This window comes from Exophiala mesophila, assembly GCF_000836275.1.
Source record: "Exophiala mesophila strain CBS 40295 unplaced genomic scaffold supercont1.2, whole genome shotgun sequence".
Taxonomy (NCBI): domain Eukaryota; kingdom Fungi; phylum Ascomycota; class Eurotiomycetes; order Chaetothyriales; family Herpotrichiellaceae; genus Exophiala; species Exophiala mesophila.
Genome location: NW_015622505.1, coordinates 4,366,085 through 4,384,199, shown reverse-complemented (window position 1 = coordinate 4,384,199; position 18,115 = coordinate 4,366,085). Strand labels below are relative to the sequence as shown.

General features: G+C 49.8%; 8 protein-coding genes across 11 annotated transcripts; 6 read left to right on the top strand and 2 right to left on the bottom strand.

The window, feature by feature from the left end:
• Nucleotides 1-964: 964 nt before the first annotated feature.
• On the top strand, nucleotides 965-2,824 carry PV10_03341 (uncharacterized protein; the record flags this gene model as incomplete). The annotated part of the gene is made up of 1 exon (XM_016367778.1): nucleotides 965-2,824. One exon carries the CDS (start codon nucleotides 965-967, stop codon nucleotides 2,822-2,824), a length of 1,860 nt encoding a protein of 619 aa, XP_016227296.1.
• On the bottom strand, nucleotides 1,175-5,069 carry PV10_03340 (uncharacterized protein). The gene is made up of 2 exons (XM_016367777.1): nucleotides 4,790-5,069; nucleotides 1,175-4,730 (listed from the first exon to the last, which is right to left on the bottom strand). The coding sequence occupies exons 1-2, from the start codon at nucleotides 4,997-4,999 to the stop codon at nucleotides 3,249-3,251; spliced, it is 1,692 nt and encodes a 563-aa protein (XP_016227295.1). The 5' UTR covers nucleotides 5,000-5,069; the 3' UTR covers nucleotides 1,175-3,248.
• A 900-nt stretch (nucleotides 5,070-5,969) lies between these two features.
• PV10_03339 (uncharacterized protein) lies at nucleotides 5,970-6,875 on the bottom strand (the record flags this gene model as incomplete). Its single annotated transcript, XM_016367776.1, has 2 exons — nucleotides 5,970-6,599; nucleotides 6,650-6,875. The coding sequence occupies 2 exons, from the start codon at nucleotides 6,873-6,875 to the stop codon at nucleotides 6,268-6,270; spliced, it is 558 nt and encodes a 185-aa protein (XP_016227294.1). The 3' UTR covers nucleotides 5,970-6,267.
• Nucleotides 6,876-7,823: 948 nt separating this feature from the next.
• Nucleotides 7,824-10,382, top strand: PV10_03338. 3 transcript variants are annotated; one of them, XM_016367774.1, is made up of 4 exons: nucleotides 7,824-8,477; nucleotides 8,532-8,608; nucleotides 8,663-9,085; nucleotides 9,146-10,382. In XM_016367774.1, the coding sequence occupies exons 1-4, from the start codon at nucleotides 8,438-8,440 to the stop codon at nucleotides 10,235-10,237; spliced, it is 1,632 nt and encodes a 543-aa protein (XP_016227292.1). In that variant the 5' UTR covers nucleotides 7,824-8,437; the 3' UTR covers nucleotides 10,238-10,382. The 3 variants fall into 3 exon arrangements, with proteins under 3 accessions (XP_016227292.1, XP_016227291.1, XP_016227293.1); XM_016367773.1 differs by having other exon boundaries at nucleotides 8,663-10,382; XM_016367775.1 differs by having other exon boundaries at nucleotides 7,824-8,608.
• A 177-nt stretch (nucleotides 10,383-10,559) lies between these two features.
• Nucleotides 10,560-13,007, top strand: PV10_03337 (uncharacterized protein). Its single transcript, XM_016367772.1, has 3 exons — nucleotides 10,560-10,877; nucleotides 10,939-11,120; nucleotides 11,206-13,007. The coding sequence occupies exons 1-3, from the start codon at nucleotides 10,740-10,742 to the stop codon at nucleotides 12,566-12,568; spliced, it is 1,683 nt and encodes a 560-aa protein (XP_016227290.1). The 5' UTR covers nucleotides 10,560-10,739; the 3' UTR covers nucleotides 12,569-13,007.
• Nucleotides 13,008-13,075: 68 nt separating this feature from the next.
• On the top strand, nucleotides 13,076-14,856 carry PV10_03336 (uncharacterized protein; the record flags this gene model as incomplete). The annotated part of the gene is made up of 2 exons (XM_016367771.1): nucleotides 13,076-13,097; nucleotides 13,169-14,856. 2 exons carry the CDS (start codon nucleotides 13,076-13,078, stop codon nucleotides 14,854-14,856), a joined length of 1,710 nt encoding a protein of 569 aa, XP_016227289.1.
• A 141-nt stretch (nucleotides 14,857-14,997) lies between these two features.
• Nucleotides 14,998-15,832, top strand: PV10_03335. 2 transcript variants are annotated; one of them, XM_016367770.1, is made up of 2 exons: nucleotides 14,998-15,200; nucleotides 15,264-15,832. In XM_016367770.1, the coding sequence occupies exons 1-2, from the start codon at nucleotides 15,106-15,108 to the stop codon at nucleotides 15,778-15,780; spliced, it is 612 nt and encodes a 203-aa protein (XP_016227288.1). In that variant the 5' UTR covers nucleotides 14,998-15,105; the 3' UTR covers nucleotides 15,781-15,832. The 2 variants fall into 2 exon arrangements, with proteins under 2 accessions (XP_016227288.1, XP_016227287.1); XM_016367769.1 differs by having other exon boundaries at nucleotides 14,998-15,832.
• Nucleotides 15,833-16,068: 236 nt separating this feature from the next.
• On the top strand, nucleotides 16,069-17,415 carry PV10_03334 (uncharacterized protein). Its single transcript, XM_016367768.1, has 2 exons — nucleotides 16,069-16,427; nucleotides 16,489-17,415. Exons 1-2 carry the CDS (start codon nucleotides 16,299-16,301, stop codon nucleotides 17,146-17,148), a joined length of 789 nt encoding a protein of 262 aa, XP_016227286.1. The 5' UTR covers nucleotides 16,069-16,298; the 3' UTR covers nucleotides 17,149-17,415.
• Nucleotides 17,416-18,115: the final 700 nt, after the last annotated feature.

The window sequence follows — 18,115 nt, the reverse complement described above, 5'->3', positions numbered from 1 at the left end:
ATCTTGAAGATTCATTGCCACGACACATGTTTGTTGTCTCTGCTCGAGTCATTCAAGGCTGGATGAATCCAATGCATCGCCGTGTTCCGACTCACGCTTCAACAAGGCTTTTCTTGTTCTCTTCTTCTCTTCCTTGTCGCTCATAAATAATTCATATCTCTCTTCTCTTGTCCCAATCCATTGAGCTTCTTGTCTCGCTTCTTCATCCCAACCAACATCATCGTCAACGACTTAATTTCCTCTTGCTTGTTTATCTCACAACATCTCACAACACTTCACAACATCTCGCTTGCTTTTAGGCCTCTGACTGAGATCCATGGACACAGTCGATCTCCCTTTCTTCAGTCTCAACCCTCATCCAGAAACAACAGATCTTCCAATCAATTTGTGCTCAACTCCACTGCTTGAAAGTGTGGAAAACGTCAAACCTCCTCGCCAATTGTACATTCCCGGGATCGATTGTCAATCGCTTCATCGTTGATCACTCATTGAGGTCTTTTTCTTGGTAAATGTCTTCTTCTGTTTAAGACTTGATCCCATCCCTCCTCATCTGGATATAAGCGGGGCTTGTGAGAGGCGCAGAGTGATCTGCTCACTCAAAACCACTGCCCGTGATATTGAACCATGCTCTTTCCTGTTGAAGTCTTTTCCCAGTTGTCTAACCTCAACCAAAGGCCAGATCACAACGCCATTTGTCCCAGGAGCTGCATCAATCGACCTTGTTGTCATCCAAAAGTCAACTTAATCCAAGATGCAAGACAGAATGAAGCCCCAAAGAAACCCCGTCTCTGAAGATACATCTAGCATCATGGCCACATCCCCAAGTTCAGCAATCAGATCCTTGCCACAGAGCACAGCAGTAATAAATACATCATCCACCACATCAGCAATTACTCATGCCCCAGCCAGAGCCCGAACCCGAAGCAGAGTAAGGCAGGGGCCAAGTAAGACACAACAGAAAAACATGGTTGATGTCTTTGCCGAGAGAATATACCCCCAGGTGCCTATCGGCGACCTCATCAGAGCATATCTTCGCCACAACTCGTGGGATTTTGAGAGTGCCGTGTCACAATATACCGAGGACCGTGAAAGACTATTAGAAAGTCTCATCGAAGAAGAGGAGAAGAAAAAGAAGAAGGAGAATGAAACCGAAAGTTCGGCGGTGTCATCTATATCATCATCATCATCATCATCATCATCATCAACAAAGTCAAGCGGTGTCTCTGACACATCAGAGCGGCAAAGAGATATTCCGAAAATAAAAGAGTTGGAGATGCCATGGTGGCTCAATGACAACAACGAGCAAGAGCGCCGAGATGCTGGGCTGGCGCTCAGGATCCACTATGAAGACCAGGCCGATGACGAGGAGGTCGAAGTGACGCCATCCGAGGCCATCCTGTTGCTTCACATGGCGGACTGGGACTTCACCGAGGCATGCGAACAATTCAGATCACTGCCCGATGCCATTAGAGCTGTAGGCAAGCAGTTTGACCGGATGCGCTCCAGCCTCCCACCACAGACCCTGAAACCTCGTGCCGGTGATGAGATCCAAGAACAACAGCTCCGAGAACAGGATGAGCGTCTGGCAACATTCATCAACATCACCGGCCGGAGTGATTGGTTTTCATTGAAGGTATTCCTGGAGAAACGTCACTGGAACCTTATTGCAGCGATTGAGGCTTGGTTTCGTTCTGGTGTGCCCCCTGTTCTGTCTAGGCGCAAACATGTTCTTTACGACTTGCGGTATGACTATAACATGAAGACACTGCCACCTCCCTCTGGTCAGGATTGGGAGCCTCAGGCTGATGGCAACGGTGAGGACGGGTGGGCTTTGGACCGCGACACAGATGTTGAGGTCCTTGAAACAACAAGTTCTGATGATGGTGACGAGACAAGTGATGATGAGTCGGAGTCGGACACAGAGCCAGAGGCGGACTTTGAGCGCCCGAAATCATCAGTCAGCAAAACCCAAAAGCCCACCGCGACATCCAACCGCCGCCCAGAGGGCTTCACGCTGCACCTAATGAAAGGAACCGCCAAACCAGGCTTGAGGAGTGACTGGCGCTTCCTTCATGAATATATCTCCAGAGGCCGTTATTGGGCGAATCGCTTCAAGGCGTATGAAAAGTTCGAGTGGCCAGCTCTTGGTACACATGACCACCACCGACGAAAACCATCCCAGACGAGGGTGCCTTTCGACTGGAACAACCAGGAACACATTCATCTCTTGAACAACTTCCGCCGCCAGAACAATTGCCGAACCACCAACACGAGCCTCCGAGAAGCGGCACAACTGTGGTCCGAGGAAGAGAAAGAGTTTCTTCTGCAGTTGAACCTTGAATGGCTCGCAACAATGCGCCAACAATTTCCCGACTTGCCCGAGGATGATCTGATGAAGAAGCCAATCTGTAACCAAACCAAGAAAGATTGGCAAACCCGTCTGAACGCCAAATTCCAAGGCACAATACAACAAGGCTCAACAACACCACGACGTGAACGAAGCATCGTGGCTATCATCTCTCAACGAACACGAACCCCGGCCATCATTGAGAGATTTAAGCTCAAAGCCGATGCGGAATATTTCAGAAAGAGAGCCAACCGGATCGCCAAAGAAAAGTCGAAGGAACAGAACGCGTTGAAGAGATCATTGGAAGGAGACCAAGAGGATGACGGACAGCCTGCGGAGAAACGTGCTCGGATTGGTGGCAGTATGATCCAAGGATATACACGTGATGATAATGACGACGAGGAAATAGATGTCGAGGGCGACGAAGTAGGTTCCGACGAGGAAGAGACTGAAGAAGTGAACGAAGCAGTGCAGTGATATGTATCAGCACAGAATACAAAGCTTCGCAAACCTACTTTGCAGTGTGAAAAATTTGATCTGAACGCTAGGGATGGATAGGTTGCTCTTTGGGATTTCGTAATGGTGATCGTATCCGCGCCTTTCCAGCCTGTTTTGTATAGAAAGCAAGTTTCGGCGCAGACTATAGTACAGGGCGACAGTGGCCGTATCCATGGTGTTTAGCTTGTGGCAAGTGGGGAGAGTGCGACAGCGACTAGCTAATCCTAGAGCAATGCCATAGGAGATGAAGAGATCCACAAACATGGCTGTCAGTAGGCGAATCCTCGAGTAAATCGAGTGAAAAGACATAGTTTGCCCAGCGGTCCATCATACGCCAGACAACAATATTGGATACAAAGACCATGTTAGGTCTTTGAATTAGGTTTTTGTTGTGATTATTTCATCAGCCACAGACCATCGCAGCTTTTGGTATTTCATCTTTGGAAGATTGAGAATCTGGTTTGCTCTCGGTAAGGGGATCATCGCTTTGAAGGGCGCCCTCGACTGGCGAGGTTATGCTGCCTTCCAACTTGGCCTTGGCCTTATCCTTCTTGCTCACTGTGAGCGCGCCTTTTGCAATGGCATCTTCAGGTAATGGCCTGATATGTGGTTGACAAACCCACCATGGCCGTTTATACTGCTCAATAACCTTTTCTGTGGCTGTCATCTCTGGACCCTCTGTCGTGTCAGGCGTTGAAGTATTTGCGAGCGTGTGTGATTCGGTGTCTGCCTTATTGGACTCCATGTACTCATCAATCCCCTCCATTGTAACTTTCTCCACCATGGCCAGAATTCTTTCGAAGGCATCCATATCTCCGACTCTCACTCTCGCCAAAGCATCACGAATATCAGTGTGCTTTGAAAGCATCGGTCGCAAGAGCTGGAAGAGATGTCCCTGCATGTATTTGATGCTTGGGGCCTGTGGTTGGTTGTGCTGCCTTTTGACCTTTTTAGGTTGCGGTTCTGAGTCCTGCTCTTCTAGACGTGGTGAAAAGTCTGGCTTACTGTCGTTGTAAGTATACAAGGGCGGGCGATTCGGCGGTTCCCTGTCTAAGCCATACTTGTAGTTGATATCCAGATATCTTCGAAAGACTCCATCAATGCGATAGCCCGATCGTCCGTCCGTGCCGTACCAGTACTCTCGTGGGTTTCGTTCCAAAGGTGGGCTGGCAAAAATGGTTGGATCTGACAAATTTCCTTCGGCACTCATGATCCCATCCACGCCTGTGGCAGAGAGACAGGCTTCAAGGTCTCCAGAGTTGAGAATATTGCCGTTTGCAAAGAGGACGGTCTCTGGAGGCAGATTGTCTCGAAGATATCGAATCATGTCCCAGTCCGCAACACCGGTGTTGTGACCCTTTTGTTCTCTTCTGCGACCGTGAACTGTGAGTATGCTTGCTCCGGCGGACAGAATCATCTTTGCATATTCGAGAGTCTTCTCGCGTGTGTCAAGAATGCGCATTTTGGCCGTGACAGGAACGGAAAGGTTCTCCTTGAGTGTGTTGATCATGCTGTATATCGTGTCCCAGTCCTCTTGTAGAAATGCGCCGTATTTGCCCGCCTTCGCAATTCCCTGAGGGCAGCCCAGGTTCAAATCAACGGCATCGCAATAAGGTGCGACGTACTGTGCAGCATCGAGAAGCTCTTCAGGCTTGTTTGCACAGAACTGGACAAAAAGGGGCCGGTCTAGTTTAGGGTTGCCATCCAGCCAAGGTGGAGATGTAGACTTGTCCTTGGAGACCAGACTCAACCGGGTGGGCTTGAAGTGCTGATCTCGGAACTTCGGATTGGATGTGAACAATCTGGCATGAAGCATTGGGGAGTAGGCTAGCAAAGACTTTGATTTGTTTTCGTCGAGGTATGAGCGGGTGAGGAGTCTCCATGCCTGAACAATGAGCATTAGCAAATCTTGTTGGAATGCGCAAAACTAATGGGAGAACAAACAAATTCTGAGCGATCGACCATCGGCGCCACAATCATTTTTGGGCTCCCTATACTTTCATAGAATGCTCTTCCTGTCAACTTGACTTGCGAGGCCACGTCCAGGCCGTTGACCGCCGGCTCTACCAAGGTTGCCATGGTGGCTTTGACGACGCTCCGTTTGGTTAGGAAATGGGACACATTTGTGAACGAGGAGAGGATGCTCCTATGCATGTGAGCGCTGGCCGATTTTATGACTTCAAAGCAGCGCTATGGCCGAGTACTTCGTCTGCGAAGCCAGAACATATATCTAAACATGTGACGAAAGTGAAATCCATCTGAAGTTTGACTGATTCAAATTATTTTACGACGTCTCCTGGCGTTAAAATCGGCCGGAGTATGAGCCCCGCACTATGCTCTACCGTAATTGAGATCTTATCTTATCTAACGAACATTCAAGCATTTCCTTCGAGTCTGGTTGTTCTTCACCATTCTTACCAACACAACCTGCGGACTGTCCTGATCAAGCTCACTTAGTACAGAAACACTGGATACTCTGAATGGCATCGTTGAACCCCCAAAAGAAGTCTATCTCGGCGATACCCGGCTTGGCAAGGGTGACATAGGTCCCGTTGTTTCTGAAGCGGATCCTGTTTTGACAATCGCGATCCCTGTTATGGAAGTGAGCAATGATCATCGTGAATCCATGTGAATGATATATTGTCCACAGGTTGGAGGGAACGTCTTCGAATTACCTGAAAACGTGGCATATGGCGTTTCCGTCCGGTCCAATTGAGCTTATCGAGTTTTCCTATGAACACCAGAACGAATCATTAAGTGGAGAAACCAAGACCCAAGACTAGATCATTGGACTAGATACCTACCCATCCTCCTGCTATGTGGATGCATTGATTAGGTGTTATGAAAGAATGAAGGCATGGTTCGACCCAGTTGGAGTTTTGGCAGGCATAGAACTCCACGATGATTAGTTTGCAATAGATGTCTCTCTCTTGTCCCCGATGATGCTTACTCCGCAAGTCACAGTTGAGGTAGGCCTATAGATTGATGTCGTCGTAGTTCCTGTGGAAGTCAGGGTAATAGTAGAACTGGGTGCGTATGTGGCAAGGGCATCGATCGCTTTTTCCAGGTGGTTAGGCTTGAACGGGGATGCCAAGGTCTCCTTCACAGCAACAACGCTGATCATCATGAACAAATGCATTGTATTTTCACTCGACTTCAGGAAATGGTTGTAAAAGTGGACAGCTTGAGATGATCCATCACCCGTTAAATCCTCTCGAGAATGTGGGGGGACGAAGCGACTGCATAAAAGTCGCACTCGCACCCGAGGTTGACTAAGGCGTGGACTAACCTTCCGTGAGCACAAAGACAAGACCATTTGATCCGCGTCAAACGCGAGCAGAACCAACTGCGAGAACCCGGCCCCTGACATCGTGTCCAGTGTTGGTGTGATTGCAGTCTCTCAGCCTGACTGCATAAATCCCTTATTTTTCCGATCCGATTGGAAAACAGTCTTGCAGTATTGTGCTTGTTCCTACATCTCCAGGCCTGTCATGGTCCTTGTGGAATGTGTCTGCCGTGGGTCCGGACATCTTGTCAATCTTGAGGTCACGATCCCACACAACCTGGGAACTTCCATCATCAAACAAACGTTTGAAGTATTTGATGCGATGTTGCGGAATCCAGTCCTCATCAGTGACCTCGTTGATCCAATCTTGAGCTGGAATTTCCCTAATTCCTGCAAACCTTTCGAGATACCCGACTCGGAACTTTGTGATGTCAAGCTCTCGATCCCACTTGAGCCGATTCAAAATAACTTTGATTAGGCATCAGAAGAGACACAAGACCTATTGGTATGCAGCATACCTTGTGCTGGTCGCATCTTAGCTGTTGGCGGCCGGTCTGAGAATGGAGGAGTTTCATCCTGGCCGCGCCGTCGTTTGGTGTAACGTTCAAGATCTTGAAGCCGCTTTGCGTCATCTTTCTCTTCCTGAGCAAGCTCGTCTTCAATCTCTCTCAAATGTTGTTCTGCAAGAATCCTCAAATCATGGATTGGTCGATGGAACCGGTTAGTGGAGCTAGGGTTCGCCATGATCTCGGAAGAATTCCTCTTTTTCTTCTTCTCTGATCTGGAAATGCTGTGGGTGTAAATGAAACGCTGGCTATTGCAGACAGGAATTTTCAATGTGAGATGAGGGAAATGATGGACGAAAAAACCACTGGCACGTAGCTAGGCTGGTGGGAAGGAGTGACACTGAGGGTGATGTGACAAGGCTGAGAAAAAGGGGTCATGCAGGCAACTGCCCTGAAATTGTAGCCCCACGGGTACTACGGGCGCGGTTCATAAGAACAAGTATGACTCACTGTCCACCTGTTTTGAGAAGTTTTGACGACTGGTATGAGTGTTGGTGGGCGTGGGAAAGTCAGACCATGACTCCGTCAAGGTCACAAGGAAGAGGTTGAATGAGATGAGTGGTAGGCTTTTCGCTACAGCCGTTGTCGACGCAACAAAATGCGTCATACCACTTAGGCCATCGGACGGCATAAGCCAATATTAAGTCCATTGCTCTTTCGGGGCTGTGTTGCTGACATTTGATCGACAGGCAATTTTTTGACGAGGAATTTGCGCCCTGGTGTGTCTGGCCTGGGTGCCTGGTGCAGGTAGTACATAAATCCACGTGATAGAACTAGCCCCAAAAATCGAGCTTGAGACGCCGCTTTTATGAGATATCCATATACAATTGGTGACTCAGGTTATTCGGGGTCAGGCTTCAGGTTCTAATTGAACTCTGGTCAATGCTAGGATTGAGTATGCTAAAAGGGAACTCATTTGTCCATAGGCATTACCCTCGTCTCGGGCCATTAGGCATACGCTTTTTAACCCACGAGCACGTCGTGTACAGCTTGGCAAGCCCAGATGTCGCGCACAGGGCAGCGCTTAACCCTCGCCCAACCGGGATGAGACGCAAGCAGCGTCCTTGGCAGATCAGCTCCACGCATCTATCCTCCACTATCATCACATAGAACAGGACAGTGACTCGTCATCCAAACACAGCCCCAGCCTCGTGCCACGTTGGTTCATTCTCCGTCTCCAGTCTTGTCTAGACCTGCAAGTCACCCCGACTCCGAGCAGAAGACAGGCAGTCGTCTCTCCTCCCTCTCACACCAGGGTATCTCCATACCTGTCCGACGCAGAATGCCCCGTCACGGATAGAAAAGACAAGAGAAGACAAATCACACGCTTCCTAACCGAATCACAGAGAGGACGCGCCATCTGAGGCGTCAGCCTCTATCGTTCCCTTCCTAACCCTCCGTTTCATCCAACACTTGCCACTAGCCTACCGATGACCGCTTTGCCACTTTTCATACAATACAAATTCCACTCCTGCCCGCTGCAGACACGCATGACAAGGTCTTTCTCTGGCCCCTCCACTCTTCTTGCATGACACCCTTGTACCGACTTCTGAAACACACTTGAGATCGGGCCCGCTAGCATTAAACCTCGATTGGCAGCTCTTTCCAGACGTGTTCACAAGTGCCACAGTCTACGACCTGTGTGCAACTGGCTGGACCTTCAAGGTTGAGCAGACACATACACTTTGCTGTTGCCCTACAATACTTTACAGTTCCCGAGCCGGTCGAAGCTAAGCCAAGATGAAGCGGCTCATGAAAAGCATAAACAAAAAGGGCTCAAGTACAGTGACATTCTTTCGCTTGACTTGCGCAAAGGGTGACTGACAACATCCAGGTCCTGATCGAGGTAGCAATGGCCCCGTTGTGTTGCCGCAAGGTGATGCTCCCGAGGCTGTTGTCGTGCGCGAGGTGGTGAGTTTCCACAAGTATCCGATCCCGCAGCTTCAATGGACTAACGACGAGAAGACCGCCTTCTGTGAATCGGGCGCCCCAAATGCGCCAGGAGCTGGGGATGAGTACCTTCATCTACCTGCGATCGTCGACGCCGCCGAATCCAGTCCTGTCGCCGCCAAGGAGGCCGCTCTGACCATTCGACGCTACCTCTCCAAAGAACACTATTCCCGAGGGTTTGCACAATACAATGCCGTTATGCTCACGCGAATCCTGACCGACAACCCTGCGTACCTCTTTACACAAAACTTTGATGCTAAATTTGTCGCCACGGTCAAGGAGCTGCTGCGTGAAGGGCGAGATGCCAATGTGCAACAGATTATGCGCGAAACTCTCGACTACTTTGAAGCGGAGAAGCTGCCGGGCAACGATACGCTGAACCCCATAATTGAAATGTGGAGGAAGGAAAAGGGCAAACGAAACACTATCCGACACTCGGTAGGTTGGGGCTCTATAGAAGCCGTTGGATCTGATCATCAGACTGAACATGGCCAACAGCAACATCGCGTTCCTCCACCATTTTCCGGCGCACGACAGCCATCCTCTCGTAGACGAGACACACTCCCCCCTCCCGAGGAACTTGTGTCAAGGATAGAAGAAGCCAAGACGACAGCTCGACTTCTTGTTCAGACGGTTCAATCAACCTCCCAATCCGAGCTCTTGGCCAACGACCTGGTCAAGGAGTTTGCCGATCGTGCTCGAACCGCACAGAGGAGCATCCAGGGCTATCTCAATGCCCAGAACCCGGCGCCGGACCCAGATACTATGCTCACCCTGATCGAGACCAATGATCTTTTGAACATCGCCATGTCCAAGCACCAAAGAGCTATCTTGCAGGCACGCAAATCTGCTGGTCTAGGTACTCCTAGCCCGCAAGTGGAGATTTCTACCAATCCGCTAGGACCACCAGCACCACAGCCAGGATCAAACTTCTACAGCAATCCAACATCGCCGCCGAACGAACCTCTTTCAACATCTCCTCCTCGGAATGAAAGCGCACTTCCTCGACCACTCAGTCCGGTGCGGAATGATCAACAACAGTATGCCCCACCTCCTGGTCCACCGCCAGGCGCACAAGGCGCCGTTAGAAGTCATCTGCCACCGCATTCTCCCAGCAGCAGTTTTGATTACGCGAGTGCCTATGCAGCGCCGTCGGGACCACCACCGCGGAGTTATGAGGCGCCGTCGCAGACACCTGCTGTACCGGAACGTCCACAGCCACCCTCTCAAAGCTATGCTCCACCTCCCGTGGCGGCAACGACAGCGTACGGAGTGTCAGAAAACCCCTTTGACGATGATGCCTACGGAGAAAACCCCAGTGCCTCGCAGAGGTCGCATGGACTGTTTGGGCAAAGCCAAGGTGCATCGTCATCCCCAACAGACCAGCAGAGGCCTGGACCGGGAGTATACACTTCCAACACCTATCAACCTACCCCAAGTTACGTCCAACGTCAAGATTCGGCTGCTGCACACATCACGGTCCATGGGGCAAGTCCTCCTCCCAACCAAACAGAACGAGATCCTGTGAGTCCCATCCAGGACGACGGACCGGATGGGGCGGGCAAAAAATTCAACGACCTAAGAATTTGAGCGAGTATTGAAGACCAGCATGCATGCAATTCATGAGCGTCATCGAAGACAATTGAAAAATCATATTTTAGCGGAGCAGTCAATGACCACAAACAATAAAGATGATTCATAAACAACATGTGACTATAGCATATACCCTTGTCACTGCCGTGAGTTGTGTTGTGGCTGTACGGAGTAGTTGTGCCATTGATCCTATGACGACAAGGGCGTTCGAGTAATATCAGTGCCAAGGTAGCAGCTGTAGGAATTCCCTTAATGGATGAGTTGTTCCCCCTTCTCCCAACCCAGTGACATCTCCAATTTCTTGAGTCAGCAGGTCTCCCTTTAAACTTCTCCCACCGTCCACCGTCTTTTCCTCTTGCAACATCAACCCGTCTTCCGACCAATTCATTGAGAGTAGTGCTTCTCTCATGGAGCTTGACCTATCTGTCTTATTCCTGCACGCATCTCGCGTCTTTGTCGCACCTGCCACCTGCTCCGGCGCCTGCCATTCAAATCCAACATGACATCGTTGGTACCCCGCTCTGCCTATTCCAAGGACGAGCTCAACAACCTCTACCCTGACGACCTCGAGTTACGTCTGGTCCAGGTATTGCTGAGACATGGGGAGAGAGCTCCAGTCTCGGTCCGCTTCGGCAATGTAAGAAATAACCCCCCATTACCCCCCGAAAGGTCAAGCGGCAGTCTGACGCAATTCACAGGCTGGACTTCCTGCATACTGGCCATATTGCAATGCCGCTCAACGCATACGATCCGTTGCCTTGACACCAGAAGACACTAGTCAATGGAATTCCCTTCAGTGGAGAAGAAGACTCGAAACCTTTGGGAAGGATGACGGTCCGACCATTGCCTCAGGACCGGCTGGTGAGGTCGATGGGATTTGGTGAGTCACCCCCCGCATATCGCAGTTTCGAGGAATTATTCTGCCGTGCACAAGTTAAACATGTCTGCTAATCGGGAGTATGCAGTCAGCTGGGAGAATTGACCGATAAAGGACGAGAGACCACCTACGAATTGGGCCGTCGCCTACGCCACCTCTATGTTGATCAGCTTCGTTTCATGCCTCAATTGATAGCCAACGCAGACCTCATCTACCTCCGAGCCACCGCCGTTCCCCGAGCACTCGAGTCGGTCCAACAGGCATTTTGGGGCATGTATCCATTGACCTCTCGCACTGCCACTTTCCCGGCTCCTACCATTGTCACTCGGACATTTCAAGACGAGACCCTCTTTCCCAACGATAGCAACTGTCGAAGATTCGCCCAGTTGTCCCGCGCATTCGCTCAACGGACCGCCGACCGCTGGAATGACTCGGAAGAGATGGCTCATGTGTCCAAAATGGTTGGCAAGTGGATGCCTGACGGAGCAGACAACAAGGTGGCCGTGGACTCTCATCCCAGACTGTCAGGGCTCATGGATACTATCAATTCCACCCTCGCCCATGGAAGAGAGACACGCTTGCCCAAAGAATTTTATGACGAAAAGGCACGTGCCATCATCGACAAGATTGCTGTCGAGGAGTGGTTCTCTGGCTTCTATGAGAATCTCGAATACCGCACCTTGGGTATCGGAGGACTCGCTGGTGACATTGTAGAACGAATGACTTCCAAGATTGAGGGTGCCGGCCTCTCTATCAATGAGATTGGTGGCGAGAATGGTCGTCCAGGTATTGGCCGTGGTGGTGAAAAGGGAGTTCGCTTCGCCATGTCTGGCTGCCACGATACCACTCTGGCCGGCCTGCTGACTAGCCTGGGGGCGTTTGACGGGGAAAATTGGCCTCCTTACAGCAGTCATATTGCAATTGAGCTCTTCCGCAAAAAGGATCCCAATTCGATTTCATCAGGTTCTAGCTCAGATGCTACATTCCTCTCCGAGACAAGACCCGCGTCAACCGAACCAAAAGGAGAATATCGCCCTGGAGCGATAGCATCACTCCTCGGCTTACGTTCTGCTTCTAGTTCAGATCCTTCCTCCACTTCCCAGTCTTCGAATACACACTCGGGGAAATCTCCTGCCCGAACTCCAAAGTTCAAGGACCTCATCGCGCGCAAACCATACAAGGATTTGTCAGGCTCGCAGAAGGATCGTCTCGAGCCATATTATGTCCGAATTCGATACAACGATAAGGTGATGAAGGTCCCTGCATGTGCCGAACCAGGAAATCACTATGAAGGCGATGATTCTTTGTGCACCTTTGAAGCCTTCAAGCGCGTTGCGGATAGCTTCGTTCCACTGAACTGGAAGTCTCAATGTGCCTCGAACCTGAATCAGAAAATTGCAGCTCTGGATGGACCAGCCGAGCCTGCTGGCCAGATTGACGATGGCTTCTGAGCTCGAACCCGCAGCCCTGACCCTCCCATCAGACTGCAGCACAAGTCATCTCTGGCGGGCTTGTTGCAGACACGCGGGCTCTGATGACCACTTCAGGTTCCAAAATATTAAGGCATCTCCAATGTCTTCCCAAAAGTGTGATTTCACATATTAGATTATGGGGTTTTCTCCCGTACCAAATAGATACCGGCGCCGCATTGGACCAAAAGTAGCCCAAGGCCTTAATAATGTAATCAAGCGGGATGATCACTCTGGCCTTAAGTAACTGGAAGGATAGATTGTCGAGGCTGAACACTTGTCAGAGTGTGATATATTGCACGTGATCACGCGTTTCTTCTTGACGCGTACCTGCGACGCGTCCAACGCAAATGAATGGAGATGATAACTGTTGGAGAAAACTGGGTTACTACATATTACAAGATGTCTGGCGATATGAAAGCAGATCTCATGAGTATAACCTTCTCTTTTGTATTCGAGGCAGTGTGTCGCACGTGAGCACAGTCCGAAATGGATGCCTCTTTGGTCCAAGGTGAGAGGAATTCTTTCTCTTGAAACCGCAACACACGTGATCTTCCGATTGACTGCTGCCATGGCAAACAGCATTACAGAAACCAATTGTTTCTCCTGATGGACGATTCTTGGCTGTTGTCAATGGCGATGATGCCATCCGTGTTGTCCACCTGTCCAACACTGGCGCGAATAGGTCAGGGTTTATCGTCACGAGAGTCATCATCCCTGCATCAGCCAGACAACTAGTCCGACAAAGTCATCTTCTACGTTGGTCTCCTGAAGCCGTCACGAACCAAGGTCTACATGTCGACTCGCCTACCACACAAGAGACGGAAACAGTCTTGTTGCTGTTCTCAAACGGGAAACGAGCGGTGGTTTTGAGCCTAGAACTGTCGTCGCTCGGCCACGGAAGCACAAATGTCATGGAAGCAGATGCCACGGCCAACATCGTGGCGGACTACCAACTAGGAGATCAATTTGGACGACTAAACTTCCTCGACTTCGTTTTGGGCCATCGCCACGCTCTCGCTATGTTTGAGTTTAGCCCCAACGCTATCATGCTGGACCTTACTCAGCCGCAACGTGTGGAACTTGCGGGAGTCAAGTACTCTGATGCCAAAGGACTTGCCAAAGCGACAGATTCTCGCCGGTTCGCGCTCTTGCGAAGAGAGCGTGGTCAAGACAAGATTACCATCTTTGATATTGATGAGAATCACCAAATCCTCCCCAAATCCTTCGACATCCATACTTCCGATGCACAGGGTCTCATGTTCTGTCCCAACGGTTCGCCATTGCTGGCAGTTTGGGATTCTGCAAGCTACGGAGTTAAAGTCCTCTTCTACACTGGACAAGGCCACGCCCTAAAACAGCTTGACATCACCCCTGAGCATGTCACCTCGGGAAAACAGCCTTTGGATATTTTTGGGATAGGACTTACTTGCTGGAAGTGGCAGCGAAGTATTGGTCAAACACTGCAAGCTGTTGGTGATGGAACAAAGCATGTGATGGTGAGATATCAAATGGATGCGAGCATGAAAGTTCGCACTTTAGCCAACTTTGTCCATCCAGACATCATCAACGGAGGGGAAACCATTGTTTGGCAGGAAATGCAAACGCCATCGTCCCCAATGTCGTCTTGGAAACGAGAATCTTCAGTGTTCTCAGCTACAAATGGCGAACCTGATACACCTACGGGCTCCCACGTGGAGTCTATCCAAGTCAATTGTGATCACAGCTTGATTGCCACCAAGATCAGAGGTTTTAACACTGCCTTGTGGATCTGGCAACCCGCCCACGACGAACCTTATGTGGTCCTTCTATTCAAGAACCCGATCAAGACCATTCTGTGGCATCCTGAACTTCCAAATGTTCTTATTATCTTGACCATCCAGCATACCGCGACCCTGTATGCATGGCATCAGGCCGATCTCCCCCCAATCTCCGGGACAGTCTTTCCCGATGTCCAGGACAGTGCTTCAGGCTCAAACAAAAGCTCTCTCGCGCAAAAGGACACGGCTGCTTGGCTTCCATCAGCTTCGTGCGACTCCGGGCGTGTTCCCCTCCTCTTTTCGAGTCAGGGGACATTTGACATCGGACTCTTACGATATTCAGATGGCACCCTTGCTTTTGAGAGCCTGCTGAAACAAGTGGACAACTATCATGGAGACTTCACCTTCACGAACAGCATCGACGATACAAACATAGAGACGCCTAGCAGGATCCGGGAAAGAGTCAGGCCGAATTTGATGGAGTTTCGACAAGATCCTGGTCTCTGGTGAAGGGAAGCCACTGTCTCCAGTTCGGTGCTGAATATGGTCTGGCTCGCCCGGGCAGTGCCTTCCCTATTTTCGAGCAAATTATGTCGGCTGGAGGCCCTGCCTGGTTGGATTAGCCCATCGTTATTGCCATCGATGGGCAGAGCCTCCCTGGGCGAAGATGTCGTTGCATTCTTGTGAAGCAATGCCACAACCAAAGAGGGTTCTAATGATCATTATTGCCACTCGGACATATCTTATAAAGCTCAACAAATGCTTCTTCAATATCTATTCGGCGAGATGAATGGACTCTTCCTAGGCAAGAAAACGCACGACTTGCCCAAAATGACTGCCGACTCCCCTCGCAGGTATGAACGGCTAGTTAATCCATCCGCCGACCAAGGAGCTAACCATGATGATGGCCATGACAGCACACAGACTACCATCAGCATTTCAATCCAGATCCCATCTCAGAAGTGCTCGCTTTCTTGCAAACAGCCATTTCAAATTGGAGTCTCTCTCACCAGCCACTCGGAAGATCAGATGTTCACTCGTCATCCAATTAAGCTCCATCTCATGTCCAAAGCACACACAAGAGGGCCGGCATTTCAGTTTCTCGACGCAAGCACGAATGCGGTGATGGCGACGTACCGGCTGGAGTTGTGCCACGGCCCTGAAGTGATGACCATGTTGTTTAAAGCCAAAATAACTGATCCATTCCGGCCGTCACGTGCTTCGATGGCAAAAGAATATGCGTTGAAGTTTTATCTCAACGAAAAAGGCGACACGGCCGAGGAATGGTGTAAAGACTTGATGGGCAAATTAGTCAACGGCAGGCGATACAAGATTCGAATTGTGGACAATGCAGGGGAACGAATGGGTTTTCAGAAAATGAAATTCAGGGTCTGGTATTGTGGTGGTGCAGATATGTTTGGTGTCACAGATTGAAGGCGAGGGCAAGGCGCTGACATGGGGTTGGGTGGATATGTATTGGGCATTGGGACCATTTGATATAGATACCTAATTCATCGTCGACTGTCTTAGACTCTCAGCAATCACGAACTCCGGGACAGCATATTGCCTGCGCGTAAAAAGAATGAGAAACTTGGCTGTAGTATTTCTATTGTCGGCTATTGGATCAAATGCCGACACGTGCCCGCGGGGGTCAAAGAGTCAAGAGTTTGGGGGGAAGTGTTTGTGGATGAGAATTCATAGAGTCTGCTTTTATTTGTAGAGCCATGATTGCCAGAGCATTAGACTATTGTGCTAACATGATCTGGTGAAGACAATACCCAACTGCATCCTGAGATATATCTTCCTTGGCTTTTTGTTGTCTCTTGATTCTCGTGATCGACAAACTGTGACGCCGTCCTCACTTTATTTAGGCGGGGAAACTTGTATCAATTCCTCACGAACGACAAAGTACACCAACATCCATATATTCAACTCAGACTTTCTCCTCCACCATGGATTCATTACTCAAGCTGTTCTCACTGCAGGGAAAGACTGCGGTAGTCACAGGCGGTACTCGAGGAATTGGGGCATCCATGGCAATTGCCTTGGCCGAGGCTGGTGCCGACATCATTCTTGTTCAGGTGAGTCATCTGGCCATCACTCTGAGGTAAACATTTCAAGGTCTGACTGGTAAAAATCCAGAGGGATGAAAGTAACAAACAAACCTACGATGCTATCAAGGCACTGGGACGTCAAGTCACCATCGTCACCGCCAATCTATCAGACCAAGATTCCGTCAACAAGATCATCCCAGAACTAGTCAGCCAAGGTCATCAAATGAATATCCTATTGCTCTCAGCAGGAATCCAACGTCGCCATCCAGCCCACGAGTTCCCTTTGTCTGATTGGGCGGAAGTACTACAAGTCAACCTGACAACCAACTTCACACTGGCCCGCGATTTTGGAGGCTATCTGCTATCCAAACCAACCCCTCCAGCGGGAGTCTCGCGAGGCAACATCATCTTCGTCGGTTCACTACAGTCGTTTCAAGGGGGCATCACTATCCCCGCTTACGCGTCCTCCAAGGGCGGCATCGCACAGCTGACAAAGGCCTTGAGCAATGAATGGGCATCAAAGGGCGTGCAGGTCAATGCCATTGCCCCCGGCTATGTGGCGACGGATATGAACGAGGCTTTGATCAACAACGAGACAAGAGCGAGGCAGATCCTGGAGAGAATTCCTGCCGGTCGCTGGGGTGTGCCGGACGACTTCAAGGGTGCTGTCGTCTTCCTCGCAGGGAATGCATGTAGATATGTAAGTGGGGAATTGCTAACGGTTGATGGAGGTTGGATGGGCCGGTAGGAGGCGCAGTTCCGATTATGCATCAAAAAACGATATAGCCTACTGAAGGAGGGAAGAATGGAGAGATGTCTCCCTGATGGAAGACCGCTGGGATATCAATATGGATATCAACATGTGGAATCTCGAGAGTTGAAAAGACCGAGGTTGCGAGTTTGACGTGTCACAACGTGTCATTTGAAGACCCTCGGATTATCATTCTTCCTCTCCATCAAAATCCCCCAGATTTCAAAAGAACTTCATTCTTCTTCTTTCTCTTCACATCATCCACACTCCCATCCACAATTCATTAAGTTCTCTTGCATGGAGGAGAATACATGATGGTCGAATATGGAATCTGCTACATGCAGATTCTTCAAGGTAGGCTTGTATCAATTGACATCTCTGCTCACTGACCATAGATGACCTCCTGGCTACTTGCACCTCGTACCATCCCCCCTTCCAAACAGATGAGATCGTGTCATTATTCATGCAAAGCACAAAGAGGCGGAGAGTTGATGTGCCTCCAAGCCTCAATAGCCACCGAATAACCTCAACTTGATATCCTCTATTCAAACACCGCTCCAAAGCACCGCAATTGAATCATTCACAACAGGGACATTCAACACCGTGGACGACACCTGTTGTAGGCTGTGAATAAGAGTCCTAATGCGCCTTTATTCAACCATGCCTTTGACGTTCACTATTGAGTCCAGGCGCCTTTACTGCCTCGACAAGGGCCTTTATCCCCCAAATCAATCCATCTTTCATTCCTTGTTTGCTTTTTGTTCTAGGAACAATTGTCTTTCACACAGCAAACAAGTCTTCGATAGACATGCGCCCGCCTTGTACCACAACTATTTTACCCTGCCCGATACATACAGCAATCTTGTCCTCGAAACCTTTCGTGTACCATTCGTGATCAATCTGCCTTACGCTGGCTAGAACAAACACCCTATTGCAATTCAATTTGCTCTGACACAAACACACC

Coding starts and splice junctions, on each gene's coding strand:
- PV10_03335 (XM_016367769.1), top strand. CDS start 15,106: ATGCTTCTTCAATATCTATTCGGCGAGATGAATGGACTCTTCCTAGGC.
- PV10_03338 (XM_016367773.1), top strand. CDS start 8,438: ATGAAGCGGCTCATGAAAAGCATAAACAAAAAGGGCTCAA. Junction 8,478..8,531: donor CATAAACAAAAAGGGCTCAA/GTACAGTGACAT, acceptor GACAACATCCAG/GTCCTGATCGAGGTAGCAAT. Junction 8,609..8,662: donor CTGTTGTCGTGCGCGAGGTG/GTGAGTTTCCAC, acceptor AACGACGAGAAG/ACCGCCTTCTGTGAATCGGG.
- PV10_03340 (XM_016367777.1), bottom strand. CDS start 4,999: ATGCATAGGAGCATCCTCTCCTCGTTCACAAATGTGTCCCATTTCCTA. Junction 4,731..4,789: donor TGGTCGATCGCTCAGAATTT/GTTTGTTCTCCC, acceptor CTCATTGTTCAG/GCATGGAGACTCCTCACCCG.
- PV10_03337 (XM_016367772.1), top strand. CDS start 10,740: ATGACATCGTTGGTACCCCGCTCTGCCTATTCCAAGGACGAGCTCAAC. Junction 10,878..10,938: donor TCTCGGTCCGCTTCGGCAAT/GTAAGAAATAAC, acceptor CGCAATTCACAG/GCTGGACTTCCTGCATACTG. Junction 11,121..11,205: donor GGTGAGGTCGATGGGATTTG/GTGAGTCACCCC, acceptor GGGAGTATGCAG/TCAGCTGGGAGAATTGACCG.
- PV10_03334 (XM_016367768.1), top strand. CDS start 16,299: ATGGATTCATTACTCAAGCTGTTCTCACTGCAGGGAAAGACTGCGGTA. Junction 16,428..16,488: donor CCGACATCATTCTTGTTCAG/GTGAGTCATCTG, acceptor GTAAAAATCCAG/AGGGATGAAAGTAACAAACA.